This window comes from Porites lutea, chromosome 4 (genome assembly GCF_958299795.1).
Source record: "Porites lutea chromosome 4, jaPorLute2.1, whole genome shotgun sequence".
Lineage (NCBI taxonomy): Eukaryota > Metazoa > Cnidaria > Anthozoa > Scleractinia > Poritidae > Porites > Porites lutea.
Genome location: NC_133204.1, coordinates 44,222,721 through 44,238,722, shown reverse-complemented (window position 1 = coordinate 44,238,722; position 16,002 = coordinate 44,222,721). Strand labels below are relative to the sequence as shown.

General features: G+C 39.3%; 2 protein-coding genes across 2 annotated transcripts in view; both read left to right on the top strand.

Annotated features, from left to right (window-relative positions):
- The window catches only part of LOC140933729 (VPS10 domain-containing receptor SorCS2-like), a 38,213-nt gene extending 35,259 nt beyond the window's left edge, over window positions 1–2,954 (top strand). The window contains exon 27 of the mRNA XM_073383349.1: window positions 1,114–2,954. Coding sequence (XP_073239450.1) covers window positions 1,114–1,178 — 65 coding nt within the window. The 3' untranslated portion in view covers window positions 1,179–2,954. The remainder of the gene's footprint in view (window positions 1–1,113) is intronic.
- Window positions 2,955–4,368: 1,414 nt separating this feature from the next.
- Window positions 4,369–13,385, top strand: LOC140935841 (uncharacterized). Its single transcript, XM_073385416.1, has 9 exons — window positions 4,369–4,512; window positions 5,957–6,089; window positions 7,037–7,154; window positions 7,490–7,620; window positions 8,369–8,451; window positions 10,104–10,215; window positions 11,372–11,497; window positions 12,070–12,234; window positions 13,202–13,385. The coding sequence occupies exons 1-9, from the start codon at window positions 4,445–4,447 to the stop codon at window positions 13,319–13,321; spliced, it is 1,056 nt and encodes a 351-aa protein (XP_073241517.1). The 5' UTR covers window positions 4,369–4,444; the 3' UTR covers window positions 13,322–13,385.
- The last annotated feature ends 2,617 nt before the right edge of the window (window positions 13,386–16,002 follow it).

The window sequence follows — 16,002 nt, the reverse complement described above, 5'->3', positions numbered from 1 at the left end:
ACAGACTGATTATGGACCTTACTGTGAGCGACGATGACGACGCGAATGAGAACTCCCCGAAAAACTGACTTGGCGTCCGTTCAAAACTTTTCGCGATTATTTCACGGGTCTGAGCTCAGACAGATACAGTAAAAAGTCGACATTTCACTACGTAGTTGTACAGGGACGGCCAAGAAATTTGCCGTTGTTTTGCTGTATGAAATGAGTTTTCCTGTTGTCTTTGTCGTCGCTGTCGTGGTTTCGTAAGGTCCCTGTTTGTCATGTGTTGAAAAACGTTAAACGGAAAATACTAAAAGAAGGCCCAAATCAGGCCAAAGGTTATGCAAAATTGTGTGGGAGAAAAGAAGTTTATTATGGGAGATGTGCAAATGGTGAATTGGCCATTTTGAAGACTGGATCAGGTTTCATGTGTTATTGCCCATGGGCAGGTATGTCCTCTTAATATGGGTATTTGGGGCGATATCGGTTCTTTTATTGGTTTAATATTATGAAGTTGCGCAGAAACGTGGATCCAAGAACCGGTCAATAGGCCTTTTGCAGCGAGCAGTCATGTCACCTGCGTTTATAAATGATATAGCTTTTTCTAAAACAAAACCATAGGTGAAAAGTATCTCGAAAGCCAACAGGTCAGTTTTGGATTATTAAAATTCATACTTTGCTCTTAGCCTGAGTGGATTAACAAAAAAAGTGACTTTGAGATTCGGGGATGGATATATTAATTCTTTTCTTTTCTTTTTCTTTGCTTTATATCCCGAAGCCTCGGAGTCAAGTAACATGAATTTTTATTTTTTGAAGTTTGTCTAAATATAAGAAATAAAGGTTTCAAACAAGGACAAAATTTTACCAGAACCGTTGTGCTTCCCAATTCAAGCGCGTTTCTGTTTTTACGAGAACGTGTTACGTGCCATGTATCTAAAAAGTACATCTCTCTAGGGTGAAACGAAGTCCCTAACCATTTCCCTAACGAACCACGGCAAGTTTTATGTGCCAGTCGCGCCAAGATCACTGTTCCCTTTGGGTCACTGTCAGTCATAAAGTGCGTTAGTAATGAAACTTGTCATGCTGGCTTTTACGTTTCTTGCTATTTTGAGACTCGTGTCCTATTTCTGACAGGAACATTGGCTGTTTTGCCACCTGGCCAAAATGGAGTGGTACAGGACGGAAATCCAATCGCCTGAATAAGCAAAGAAATCAACCTGCATGATATGGAGTGTAGTATGTATTCCCTCCATGTAATAAATAAGTTAAAATCAAGGAAAAAGTTTGTAAAATCGCTTGCTCTTTTTGACCAAAAGAGGATGTATCTTTTTCCTTCTCCTTGACTAGGCTGCTCTCTAGCTATTGGCACACGCAAAAGAAGTTCCTTCAATTAAAGTGCAATACGTTTTTATTTAACACTCACTGCTGTTACACAAGTTTTTTTCAGCTTGCACTCAACCTCCTTGTTTTAATATTTTCTTGAAAGCAGAGGCGAATGTACACAGAAGTTTTTTTATTAGAAATGTTGTTTTTTTGGCAAAAAAAAAAAAAGAAAAGCTAAACGGAGGTCGCTGTAGCCTGCGTAGCAAGCGTTTCTGTGCGGTTTAGGAGAAAAGAACGAGGAACGAGAGTCAAAGACCGCGAGAAAAGTGGCGCAAGTAAAAGAGCGGTGAGGAGGCGAGGAAGTTTCCTTCCTTCCCTTCCACCTCCCCCTTTTGGCTCTCGTTTCATTTCTCGCGCGGTCAAAACCGACAGTCCCCTTCCTCGGTATTTCTTTGCTCCGAAACCAAACGGAAACGCTTGCTACGCAGGCTAAGATCGCTGTTTCCGAGCGGCTTCGCTGATGAACGAGAGGCGATTGACAAAGTTTTAAAGAACTGCACTTGTTTGGAGAAATCTTCAATTAATCCTCAGTACTATGAAGTATTTAATGCTAAGCAACAAGAAAGACCGTTCAGCGCGCTTTGCTTTAAATTCGCCTTCCTTTGAACCAGTTCTTGTTGGCTTTGAGTTAAACTAAACGGACACGTTTGTAAATAGTCATGACCGCCAGTTTACACTCCAACGAAGAGTCGCACAGAAGCCCATTTGGTAGATGACAATCAATGCCCGAACCAAGCACTCTTTTTTAGTGGATGTTTCTTGGTGTTCTGGAAATTATTATCGGTTTGGTTTTAGTTAGACTTGCCCACAAGTCCAGCTCAAAATTTGTTTTCGAGGGCAAAGCGCGAGCTAGAAATTTATTATGTTTTCGGTGGCAAAGTGAGCGAGAGACCGGAAGCTCGCGCTGGGACCTACTACCGGAACCGGAAACGAGAAGCGAAGAACTTTGAGGAAGTCTAGGTTTTATTGTATTATGTCATTTGGGGATCACATCATCCGCAACACCAAGAAACTGCCCTTTAGTCGTCACGACGTAGTTTGTAGCTTGGAAATGCTCACTGTTAAACTTCAAGGAAAGTGTAATATTTTCTACATAATGTTTCTATTTAACAAAATAAACGAACAGACAATAAACAACGAGGTACCGACGTTAGTTACAATGAAAAGGTATCGTAAGCAGCAATTACGGTGGTGACAAGAAGAAGGTAAATGAAAGGAAAACAAAAAACAAAAATCAGTGCTTCACGTGCACCACGCTTTGTGATACCTTTTTTTTGGCCGTCACTGCACGACTAGGATGTAAAATTTTCTAGCGCGAATAAAAATTTCTCTTTCTAAACTTGTACGCGTTCTCTAAGAATTCAATTCCATGAGAATTCACTAGCAATTGGCAAATTGGGAGAGTTGAAGTTTGAATGAAAGCGGCGAACTCGCCTTATCAGGACCCTTTTCGCTGTCGTCGCCGTAGTGGCTGTTTAACCACTTTGTATATGTTAGTTGATTGTTCCTTTAACGCATGTATATCAAAGATTTAACTGAGCAACGTCGCTTTCAGTGATGTTCATAATGCAAGTAAAGTATAAAGTGGCTGACATTGCTTTTATTAAGTGCAGTTAATCGAAAATTAAAAATGATAAAAATCTTTGGATCAGAAATAGAGCGGTTTTCACTTGACTGTCGAATTGGGATTGGTTTTGGTTTTGGTTTTGGTTTTACTACGTCCTTTGGTTGGCTAGTGTATTTACTTTGGTTTTGGTTTTACGACAGTCAAGTGAAAACCGCTCTATAATGATTAAGTAATTTTTGTACTTTCGCATCTTTGTAAGGTAAATAAAATGTGTCTCTGTAAGTGATGCGTTGATTGTTGTCGTTCTTGTTCATAATATCCATGGCAATCCATGGCCATGTTCTTACGGGTTACCAAGCGAGCTTGGCTTCCCTTCTTTGTTTTCACTAGAAAAGATAGAGCAAAACCATCCAGGTAAAAGACGGTCATTCTGTCCTGTACAGTAAAAATTGGTGAATAAGAACCTGATGATTAAGAACCTGTCAGACATGGGTATTTACACCTCTTTTATAAGAGCTAGATCCAACATAAAATCTTGCGCAGATTATTATTGGGAAAGAAAAAAAGAAAGATTTGTCTTTATCGATCTGGCATTCTTAATACACGAAAGGTATTGTAATACGGTAAAAAAGCCACGTCTAGGAACCTGGCACCAGTTGTTCAAAAGCTGGACAGAGCTATCCATCGGATAGAACACTATCCAGCGGATAAGAGTTAGTGAAAACAACCACGGCGCGCTATCCACTGGGTAGAGATTTATCCGGTGTGGATAGCACTTTCCAGCTCTTGAACAATTTGGGACTGGTTTTCAAAAACCTGTTAGCCTAAAAATTACCAGTTGGGCCCCTTCTATACAAGAAACTGTTTAGCCTAAAATTTGAAGAGGTTCTTATTTTCTAAAATCTATGTTAAAAAATGCCGTGCACTCGGTCAAATTCCAGGATCCTCTTTGGAGACATAGGTGCGTTATCACTTCGACTGCACTGCTATGGTATGCAGATTTTATATAACGAATAAGGAATAAGCTGAATGCCACTAGACCAGAATAGACACTCTTCGCTACAGTACATTTTTTTCTTCAATGTTTTTTTTTTCCTTTTGATGATAAGAACCTAAGTAGCCTAAATTTGTGCTAATTACCATTTGTGTGTGAACCTGTTTAGGCTAACTTGGGAAAATGCAGCTTGTTACTAGCGGGTTATTACTGTATTCTTGGCACCCGAGCACTAGTGCGAATGCCTGGGTACCGTGGTGGGACGAATCCTGTCGTGCTATAAAAGCCCCGTGCTAACAATTTGCTAGCTTGGTGGTGCTGTGGTTCACTGCGCGAAGACTAGGAACCACAACTTCTCCCCGCCCTCGTCCTCCGTTTGTAGTTTGAACTTTGATTGCTTGCTGTGCTACAACCTGAATATTTCCATGAGATCGCATGAAAGAAATGGGTAAAGCCCTTGTTCGTCTTTCCTTGTCTATCCCCTTTGTTGTTGATGTCGAGTAAAAGCATAATAATACAGTATGTCGGCCGGAACGAGACGACGGCTCCAAGATGCTCTGAACGCGGGAAAAGATATCGAAAATACCAGGTGAGAACGACAATAATATTACAAGAAATTTGATTACTTTTTAACATGTAACGCACCAAATAGTAATTGCTGCATAATGATAGCTAAACCTCCTCTACAGACGTATCAATATCAAGTAAAAATATATGCACTTTGTAGCCTTTCATTGCCTTGTAAAAGTAAGCTCAATATGCATACTTCTGGAGTAATTCAGCTCACAGCTTACAGCTTACATAAGACTTACATAAGACTTTTTTTAAAAGTTTATCTCTCACGATTTGTTACCTTACACTTTAAACTTCATTACGTTGCTTATGAATTTAGAACCAAACTTGCCTTAGACTTGTTGCAAAATAATGAGATTTTAAGGTGATTTCAGTCGTCCAAGAAAGGTCAGAAAAAGGGGTCATTTCTGTTTAATGTTTCATTCTGCTAGAAATGAAAGACATGTTTTGAATGATCTTTCAACATTATCATCATCAAATTGAATTGAGTTTTTGTGGATGCTTCTTCAAAAAGAGGGTAAAGCAAATGATAACAATGTGATGATTAAAAATACTAGATGAAGAGTTACAGTGCAGATCGAATGTGTGTCTTAAGAGTGATTAAATTTTTTAAAACAGATTAAAAGTACATGCATGCTGCCACACATGTTCTCTAAAATAAGCTGAAGTAAATCATTATACTGTTTACTACTGAAAATTCACACATCACTATTTATTATTCTTGCCCTGGGAGAAAGAGTGACAATATGCATGTAAAAAAAGGTTGTGATTGTTTCTTTCAACCTCATGTTCACAGTTTCCATAGAAACTGTAACACTTTGTAGTCATGTCATGTCCGTAATGTCCGTCAGTAAGTAATGCAATAATTCTGAAGGTCAGATACAAAATTTTGTGTGATTCAGTTTGCAAACAAAGAGAGTCTATTACATTCTATTCAATGCTGGTCATTTTATCATTCTGTCAGCATAGAAGATTTTTTTCCATGCAAAAAGTCATGCTTTATTTTCTTCAACAAAGCAGGCTACATTTCATGCTTATATGATAAGCTGATAAAATCATGAGTGCACAACGGACATAAAGCTGTGGTAAAACAGGCAACAAAACACGTGCAACTTGTTTTGCAACATTGCTGTAAAACAATTTGAATAGCGATGTTCTCATATTACCACCCACATTTGGGCCTGTCTTTGCAACAAATAAAGCTGCAAGTTTTTTTTTCTTGGGTTGTAAAACCCACAACTTGCTATCCAACTTGTTACACATTTTCTATTCCTGTTTTACCGTACCTTAACAAAAACTGTAAACACTTGCTCTCTTCAGAGCTTTTTGGTGGAAAAAACATGATACTTCCCAACAAGGTAGAAGTGCATGAAAGCAGTAATGTCCAAGAATAGAATGTGGGAATTATTTCAGTCTGACTCTTGTTTTTGTTTTTTCCAATATTTTGTCCTGAATTTCAGTGCTGCAGCAAATGGTGTTTCTAAACTATCATCAGTCCAAATTGATTTTGGAGATGTCATGGGAATATATGGTGTAAATTTCTCATACAATACACAGTGTTTAGTTGCTGGCTGTGGCAATGGGGCAATTCAGGTAATCTAAAACATATCATGCATTAGGGGACCATCTTTGAGTACCAGTTAGCTACTAGTAGTTGCATTAAATCTCCTGGTCTCAGATTTTTTGGACATGTATTTTGTTGGACCCTCCGTCCGTAATGGACTATATCAAAAGCTGGATGGACTGGTGCTATATCCACTGGATAAATTAACATCCAGAGGATAAGTAGGGAAACCAATAGCGCTATCAAGTGAAGAGTGCTATTCAGCTTTTGAACAACTGAGGCCAGTGAACTCGCTTAAAAAGAGGTTTCAGAAGTTTTTATTGAAGAATTATAATATAAGGTTCTCCTTATCAGTAAAATATAAGAACTTGAAAGAGAAATGCCTTTTCTAGCAGTGTGCAAAGAAAGTTATGTCCGATAGCCCGGGGCTGGTGGATTTCGCTATCGGGCTAGTGGATTTTGTTCTTAACTTGCCTGACGGGCAAGTGCTGTTTTTTGAGAAAATTCAAATTACAGAAGGATTGTAATCAATCCTGCTAATCCAAAAGGGTTTGGGGGCTAGTTGAAATGACTTGTGGCCTAGTACATGCTAGCTACAGCTTGCCCGAATGGCAGGCAGTAAAACTGACTTTCTTTGCACCCTGTCTGGCAAAAGTTGGTGTGAAATATTGCATGACTGCCAACAAATGAAAACAACATTCTTGAAAAAAAGGTAGATGAAGTGGTGGAGACATTCTTTGTTCAACAAGTGTACAGTATGTTTATTTGTTGGTTCTGCAAACATGCAAGGTGAAGTAAATTCTGTGTTCTGATTGGCTATGCATGCCAAGTGGATAAGATGGGCTTATCTTGACCACTCAGGATTACCTAGTTTGAATCTTTTTGTTGGGTGGGGGGATGTTTTTTAATTTTGTAATTTATTGTGGATATATTGCTGACGAATGTAAGGTTAGTTTCTCTCCATTTCATTGTAAAGGTGTATGCTTGTGACACAGGAAGGAAGAGACGTCCTCTAAAGCATGGCTCTCTCTATGGCTTGCCTATCACAGCAGTCAAATTTTTTCCGTATAAGGATGACCAATTGATAACTGCAAGTAAGTTGGTCTTGCTTTAAGGTTAATGTATTGGTGCTGGGAAAGCCTACGTATCTCCTATTTTTACACGAGAGTTTAGGAAAAAATCAACCTTAAAGACCAAATATATTTTTCTACTCAGTTTTACTTTGTTAAAAACTTGTACTTCTAAGATAGCTTTGGTGACTATTGATTTTCTGTTGAATCTCTAGGAAAAGGTAATTGAAAGATAAATAAATATATAAAGTATGAATCAACTTGAAGCTTAAACAGCTGTATTTTTTAACTGACTGTGTCAACTATTTGACACTAATATTCTTGGAGGGTTGTAACATTTTATTACGGCTGGTATTCAGGTGCTGATGGGACAATGACATGTTGGGACCTGGAATCATGGAATGTCTTTAAAACTGTTGATGAACCTCACAATGAAATAAGTGCTTTGGATTTCTCTCATGATGGCAAAATATTTGCTACTGCTGGCAAGGTATTAAAATAATCATAGCAAAGCTGGGTCACAGCTTGACTGAGTCAGTGGACTACCATATGCACCCATATACTGCTATATCAACATTCTGGGACTGAAACAAAGCAGATATCCAGGGGCCCGGTTTTAGAAAGTCCCGGTAACTTTTCGGGCCCGAAATCAAATATTCAAATCAAAATGTAAAGAATAAGAGCGCGGGTCCTGGCAAGCAAACTACTCCATTTTGTTTCATTAACTGATAGTTTTATCACTTTAGATGCAAAACTATTGGAACCTCGATCTTTGATGTAAATGGAGACAGCTTACCGGGCCTGTTAATTATTGGGACTTTCGAGAAACGGGCCCCTGGTCCCCAAAGGCTGGCCAAATCTCCCAGCAAAAATTGTCTTTTGAGCCACTAAGCAGCTTTTTACTGGATTAGATCCACATAACAATTTTGGGGCATAGTCAGTTGTGTGGAGTTTCAAGGGGTGGATAAGTTTTATGGATGTTTGTCATCTCAGGGTGGGGTAGGTTTAGGCTGGGGGATCTTAAAGATTCAGATCTGCAATGGCTGACACCATATAAATGTTTCAAGTGAGAAAAGATTTCCAATCTCATCAGTGAGTGTTTTCATTAGCGTCAACTTTTCAACTTGTCCCAAAAATTAGTTAAAGAGGTGTCATGTCAACTGGACCAAAAATAAGTCAGATATTGAATATCTTTTTCATAGTATTTCACTTTAATTGTTGTTTGAAATATTTCTCAGGACAGAAAGATAAGAGTCTATGACACAAGCACATTACAAGTAAAGCTAACATTTGGAGGAACAGATAATCTTGCATCTACACAGTGAGTGAACTTAAAAGAACAATCAATCCCTAGCTTTGTAGGATCTTGTTTACTGTGGGTAATGTCGACCGAGATATCGGTCGATATAGCGGTCGACACTCGGTCGATAGTCGGTCGACACTCGGTCGACAGTCGGTCCATACTCGGTCGACACTCGGTCGATACTCGGTCGACACTCGGTCGATACTCGGTCGACGCTCGGTCGACAGTCGGTCGATATAGCCGTCGATAGTGGGTTGACACTCGGTCGAGACACGGTCGATAGTCGTTCCAGATGTGTCTCGGCCGATATAGCTTTTCGTTCACCAACACTTCAACGACTTTTCGCCGACACTTCGCCGACATTACACCGACATTTCGCCGACACTTTGCCGATAGTTGGTCGATAGTTGGTCGATACTTGACCGATGTATCGGTCAGTAATTGGTCGACACTCCGTCGATGGTCGGTCGACACTTAGCATTTCCTACATTTTTTAGCTTGGAAAACAAGGAATTAGAAAGCATTTTCTAGCTTGGACCTAACTGTTTTTTTATATTGTGTTTCTGCTTTTTTAATTTCAAACTTCAATGTACTTAGCCAAAATTTGGATTAATAGCTATTAGTCATTTATCTAGCCTTTTCTTTTAATTCATGTGAAGGGGATTTCGCCTATCTGTATCGATGCCCACCACCTTTTCGCAGACGTTTCCTCCCCTCGTTTTTTTTTCAGGGGTGGGAGTCTCGCTACGCGTAGCCGGCTGGAATTGAATCATGAAGAAGTCCGCTAAGTGAGAATGATAGGCCTTCAGCTTCTTGTTATGTGATTTATTCCCACCGTGTAAGGCCTATATCTGGCTGATTTTTCCTATGCCGAGAATTTTTCAACCGACTCAGAACTACATTGATGAAAAAATGTATTTACAGTTCATTTTTTTAAACTTGTTTTTTGTCATGAACAGTAATTAATGACGTCTTTGCTTAAAAAAAAAAGCCATTGGACTCACCTGATAAATTAACACACGACTGATATTCGAACGACAGTTAACCGATATACCACCGACAGTTGACCGATATACCACCGACAGTTCACCGATATACCACCGACAGTTGACTGATATACCACCGACAGTTGACCGATATATCACCGACATATGACCGATAGCAAGTCGAGGTGCGTCGTCGAAATATCGACCGATACTCGGTCGATAGTCTATCTCACTATCGACCGACTATCGACCGACTATCGACCGACTGTCGACCGACTGTCGACCGACTATCGACCGACTGTTGACCGCTATATCGACCGCTATGTCGACCGATATCTCGGTCGACATTACCCACAGTAAACAAGATCCGCTTTGTACATCAATGATTCTTTTTGTGCAACAAGTCCTGCCTGTCTTTCACTACTGCCTGGCAATATGCTGCTATATCTCTGACCCTATGGCATATCTGGTACCCACCATTTGAATTTTGTGCCAAAAAAAGGGATATCCCTGTTCCCCAAAGCAAAGGTCACCAAAGCCAAGAGGTTAGTGGGTGGGGCTGCCAGACAACAGCATTGTTTAGTTTGTTCTGTAATCACCATTTAGAAGATGGAGATGCTTAAATATTTATGTCAATATATCAGCTTCTTTTCACCTGTCTTTTTTTTTTTTTTTTTAATTTAGACAAGGTGGTTTTGCTCCTGAAGCAGGCCATGGAAGAAAAGTATTTGCTGTAAGATTTCATCCATTTGATGACAATATATTTTTAACAGGAGGCTGGGATCGGTGTATCAAGGTATGTACAGAGTCAGAGCTTGTCCATTTATTTGTCACCATTTCTAACAGGTTTTCCATTTTTGATCTTTTGATTTGAACCAGTCTTTGATAGATTGTTATTAAATTGTTATGTTTTCACTTAAAGTGTTTCTTTTCTATCAAAAACTTAAGGGTGATACAGAGTACCTTTTATTGTTAGGGTGTTTATAGTCCGAAATTACCGTGGTTTAAGTTATTGTATTATAACAAAAATTATTAAGATATTTTTGCAACATAGTCTCTGCCAGTGGACAAGCAGTTTACAAATTCTGCTAAGGACAACCTGAATTCCCTAAAATTTTCTGCAAGCCCTGAAATTAAGGTTTTCAGTCTTCTTTTGAATTTTCTGAACACACAGTCATATTACTTTTTGATGGGAGTGTCCACCAACATATTCCATAAAAATAGACATCTACAGAGGATTTTCCCGTTGTAGTTGCTTAAAAGAACAGCAACACATGAATGATCTTTTCTGCATCCAAACTGTGTTAGGGCCTCTTTACGTGTTTACTGGGATGAATTTTGCATTGGGTTCATAATGAGAAATTTCAGTCTGGTTTCTGAGATGAGAAACAACCAAAGATCCTGGGGACAAGTTCTGGAACCAAATTTGAGAAACAAAGCAAACATGGCGAAACACAAAAGTAATATTGTTATAACTTTCTCGCCTATCATAGCTTCGGCAACTCTTTAAGCTGTATTGCTGCAGTTAAATGGGATGCTTATGATGTGGAAAATACAGCAGGCAATGCCAAGTGATGCCATCATCTGGACCGCCAGAATTCATGCAGCTGTCATCACGGTAACTGGGCTGAAGTGTCCATGTGGTAAAATTTCCAGCCCGCTTTACTTATGACCAAGATCCCGGTTGGAAAAACTTAGATCTTGGGAACTGAACCAGCCCGCCCTCTCATATGAACACATTTTTGCAAGGGATTTAGAGTATGTTGAGATCTCGTAAACCAGGTGCATATGAAGAGGCCTTAATTCATTTGAAACAAGTTCATAATGCTAATTGTCATCACCTTGTTATTAATCATAAGCTGAAGTTAAGAATCCTTACTAATTATAAATTATGGTTATTTCTTATGAAGATCCTTTTAACTGAACAATCATATTTTGTTGTAATCCCTAAGGTTTGGGACGTGCGTGTCGATCAGGTAGTCCGTTCAATCAATGGCCCATACATTTGTGGTGAAGGAATTGATATCTGGGAGGATTCAGTTTTGACGGCATCTTGGGTGGCACATGATTCTCTACAGGTACACTTAGACTTACAGCTAAATTCTGTTTTGTTTGGGTCATCAGTGAGGAAGGAAAGCAGACATTCTTTTTCTCACAACTTCATCACTGGTTTTCACAATTTAGTCATATCTACCTCTGTCTTCATTCTTACACTAGGTCTTGGTAGTAATTGTCTGTGCACATATGTACTCGGCCCAGCGGGAAGTCTGTCTATCAAACATATAAAAGGTTGAGGAAAAGGGCCCGAGATTGTGAAGATCACACAGACTTTTCATCGAGTGTTAACAAAAAGATCAATCTGAAAGTCACGTTAAAAGATTTTCATATAAGCATCCCCAAGGAAGAGTGGTATGTGTCCCTACTTATATCAAGTGAATGAAGAAATTCCCCAAACTAAAAAGAACCAAACATAGTCCTGACAATAAATTGTCATTTTCACTGGCTATAATCTGTTTAGTTTTTTATCTTTTATCAATGCTATTCATTCATTCATTCATTCATTCATTCATTCATTTATTCAGTCAGTATTTATTTATTCATCCATTCATTTTGTCTAATAGTAGTAATAACAGATTCTTTTGCATTGTAGGTTTGGGACTTTGGGAGTGGTCAGCTGATGGAAGTCATTCCATTTCCCAGTGATCACCATGGTGAATTTCTTTACGTGGGCCGCTTTTGTGGCTCTGGTGACCTCATAGCTGCTGGAGGAAGTGGAACAAATGATCTTAAGATCATCGACAGAACCAAGCGTGAGGTGAGAAAAACATCCAACTGTATGAAAGGAGGGGAAGGAAAACTATATTCAAGGAGCTCTGGCATTGTACTTGAGTCATAGTTTTATTCTATTCTATTTTCGTTTCATTAACTTTTCTATAAGTAGTGCAAGAAATAAGCTTACTTAAGACTAAGATTTTACTTTTGCCACAGAAGTTTACAATAAATGATAAAGTACGAACGTTAAGAACACTAGTATTAAGTAAGTTTGTCACAGAAAAAAACGGTAACTCTATGTTATGTGCGCAATAATAAACCTGAAGAAAACGTCCAAGTATTAATTTGATTAGCCTGCGTAGCTGGCGTTTCTTGGTGTGTTTTTTCTGATGTGGTTCGTAAAGTAAGAGATTCAGCTGCGCAAAAGCTGAAACCAAGGACGAAATAGAAAACGATGGGGTAGGGGGCGAGGGGAGGAGGTTGTGCAAATAACCTTCACTTCTCCTCGCCTCCTCCTCAATAGTTTTCTGTTTCGACATCGTTTCAGCTTTTGCGCGGCTGAAACTTTGCTAACTGCATAAAAAACACACAATAAAACACCGCCAGCTACGCATGCTATAGTGTGGTAAAAAAGAAAACACCGGAAAGAAATGGCAAACTGCAAACTGCAAACTGCAACACTGTTTCGTCCCTTTGAATTTTGTAGCTTAAAGTTTGACCGGTTTCAAACTTTGCGCAACAACATGCGACAGGATGTGCAAACGGACGCAACAGGTAACATTCAACAATGTTGGGAGTTGTTGGCCAACAATGTCGCATCTATTTGCACGTAGCCTTAGGATGTAAGAGAATAGCGCGGATTACAAACAACAAACTTGAAAAAATTGGGCTCAGGCAAGGCCATTTGATGTACAGAAGGTGCGATTTCAAGAAAAGAATTTCATCATAAAGTGAAAATTAATTAAGTTTGCAAAGGAAAGTCTTATTTTTTGATTTGCATTTTTTGGCAGGTAGTTTCCAGTGTAGAAGATGAAGGCAAACCCATCCAAGCGCTAGATGTATCACGTAACGGCAATCAGTTGGTTATTGGCAGCACAGGGAACTGTGTACAGATCGTTACTCTTACATGATGAGACCAACAGATCTGCGTTTTGCTCATACTTATGGTCTTATAGTAGTTCCTGGTTATTGTAAAAGGGATATTTTATTCAAAACAACATAACGCAATTCTTATCCTTAAATGTTTGCGTACGTTTTACTTGAGAAACATAACTTCGATCACAATATAAATAAATTTGAATAGATATCACATGTACAGATATTTTGTAACAATAAAAATCTATTATGACAACGCATATATTTGTCTCCAAACTGAAAGGATAATAACTGTTATGAGCCTCTTTTTAGTTCGCAAAGTTTTGATACTTTAAGGTTTCTAATCAGTTCAGCAAATAAAAGCTTTTCTCCAGACAAACGTACATGATGAAGGTGACTGGTACGTATTTACCCGACTGAATTTTGCCCAATGATTTGGGATCTCGGTGTTTTTTGGGTTTTGGGTGCCACTATGCTAAAAACCCCTAGTGATATGAGTATCTCCTTCTCGCAAATTCAGTGTGCTTTCTATCCCCTGATACTTCCCCGAGACACCGCTGAGGTCCTCTGGGTATATCCCCAAAATACTGTCTTTTACAGCAAAACGGAAATGGCCACGCTAGCCATGGTGGAAAAGACAGGCATTTGGCACTGACAAAGTGGTAAGAATACCGTACTTAGCAATTAATCGAAAATGAGTGAAATTTTGTGTTTTGAGGGGTTAGAACCAATTCCATTCCACAGCTCAGAGATCTAAAAGCACACATAAAATTCACCACTTTAGGGTTTTCAGTTGACAGCCCGCAAGTTATTATTTTTCCATAACTAGCCACAAGGAACACTATAGTTTCGCGGAACATAGCGCGCGCGTGCCATGACATCATCCGCGCGCACACACTACAAAAACATCCGTCTATGACGTAAAAATATTCAAATCTGAGTAAGACAATGCCGAAATGGAGCTGATTGCCAATACGATTTTACCATGAGAACGTTTATTAACTGTAGATCAAGGGATGACACCTCTTTCTGAAAGACACAGAGATGGAGAAGGTAACGATTAAGGTTGTCTTTCGTAGTTCGTTCAATGTGCAATAAGAAATAAGCTCATATTTGAAAAAGTACACGATCGAATTAAGGCAATACAGTCAAACCTCTTTAATACGGACACCAAAGGGACAGAACCAAGTGTCCGCTTTACGTAGCTGTCCGCATTATTGAGGTAGAGAATGTATCATTTTTGGCATTTCTGTAACCTGAGATCAGGCGTTATTTTTTATTTTATTTATTTATTTTGCTTCTTTGGCCTCCCTAAAACAGATTACAGAGCTAAAGGGAGAGGGCATGATCGCAGGCTAGCATTTCTGGGACCAAACGAACTGTCCGTATCATAGAGGTGTCCGTAAGGAGACGTTGGGCTGTAATCCCAGAAAAAAAAAAACTCCAGACTTCACGAAGAAGTTAGCAAAGTTTTTAAGAACAATGTAGGGGAAGGAGAGTGCGCGTGGAATATTGAATGTTTTACGTAGTCATACACTGCGTATTCCAACGACCACCAAATATCGTATAATCAATCACTTGATGTTTCTTGATACTGACATTTGTAGCAACTGAAGCAATTATATTATTCGATCTGAAACAGAGCAATACAATTCGTCGTTACGCAACTTACTTATAATCTCTAGAACAATGATTCACTGAAAAATACCTCAATTAGAAACTCTAATTTCACAATCATGTGCTTCACTCACTTCTGTGGCGGGTCGTAGTTTAAAACGGGTTAGCCTTAAACTGGTTAGTTTGAATCTCTTGTACTGGTGAGCAATACCGGTTAGCAAAATACTTTTGACTGAAACCCGACGATGTGTTAAACGGCATAAAATCTAGTAATCTCAAAATGTCAATCAATGTCCGTAATCTTTAACTAAATCAATGTTTGTATACCGGTTCTTTTAATGGACATTTTACTCATAAAATAGAGTTAACTAATTAGAGCGTACTTCAGCCATTGTTTCATTATGATTTACTTTGCCCTGGGTGGCAAATATGTTGCTATCGCACATAAAAGAACATTGCGTGACTCAGCCCTGGTTCAAGAGCTCCTTGTTTATCTTCGATTACATCAATAACTGACCTTCAATTGTTTCTACAAACTTCTGTGATAACAAGTTTTCATTGTTTAATAGTAGCTGTAATCAATACTATGTTATGCTTATATCCATCAATGCTAGCTTTGTGCTCCTTTGTTTTGTTCACTTTGCGTGCACGCGTTGTATTTTCCAATAGAAGTTTACTACGCATTAGTTTCTTATTTTTACCTGCCACACCCGCCCTCAATTCAACAAAGCTGGACTACTGGCTTGGGTGCACACCGGCTACTTTTACCTCCTCAAAGCAGGCCGGGTGGGGCCCCCACCCCACCTTAGTTTATTCACTCCTGGGTGGGGATGCGCTCCACTCGCTGCCTCGTCCGTTACCGTGCAGGGTGTGTCGCTTCCATCCTCACTGCACTGCTCATTGCTAGGGTGTGTTGCTGCCACCCTCATTCCATTACTTATATTACTAGGGTGTGTCGCTGCCACCCTCATTCCATTACGTATATTACTAAGGTGTGTCGCTGCCACCCTTATTGCTCTACTCAGTTTTGGGTGTGTCGCTGCCACCCTTATTGCATGCACTTTATGGGGTGTGTTGCTGCCACCCTTGTTTTACCCCA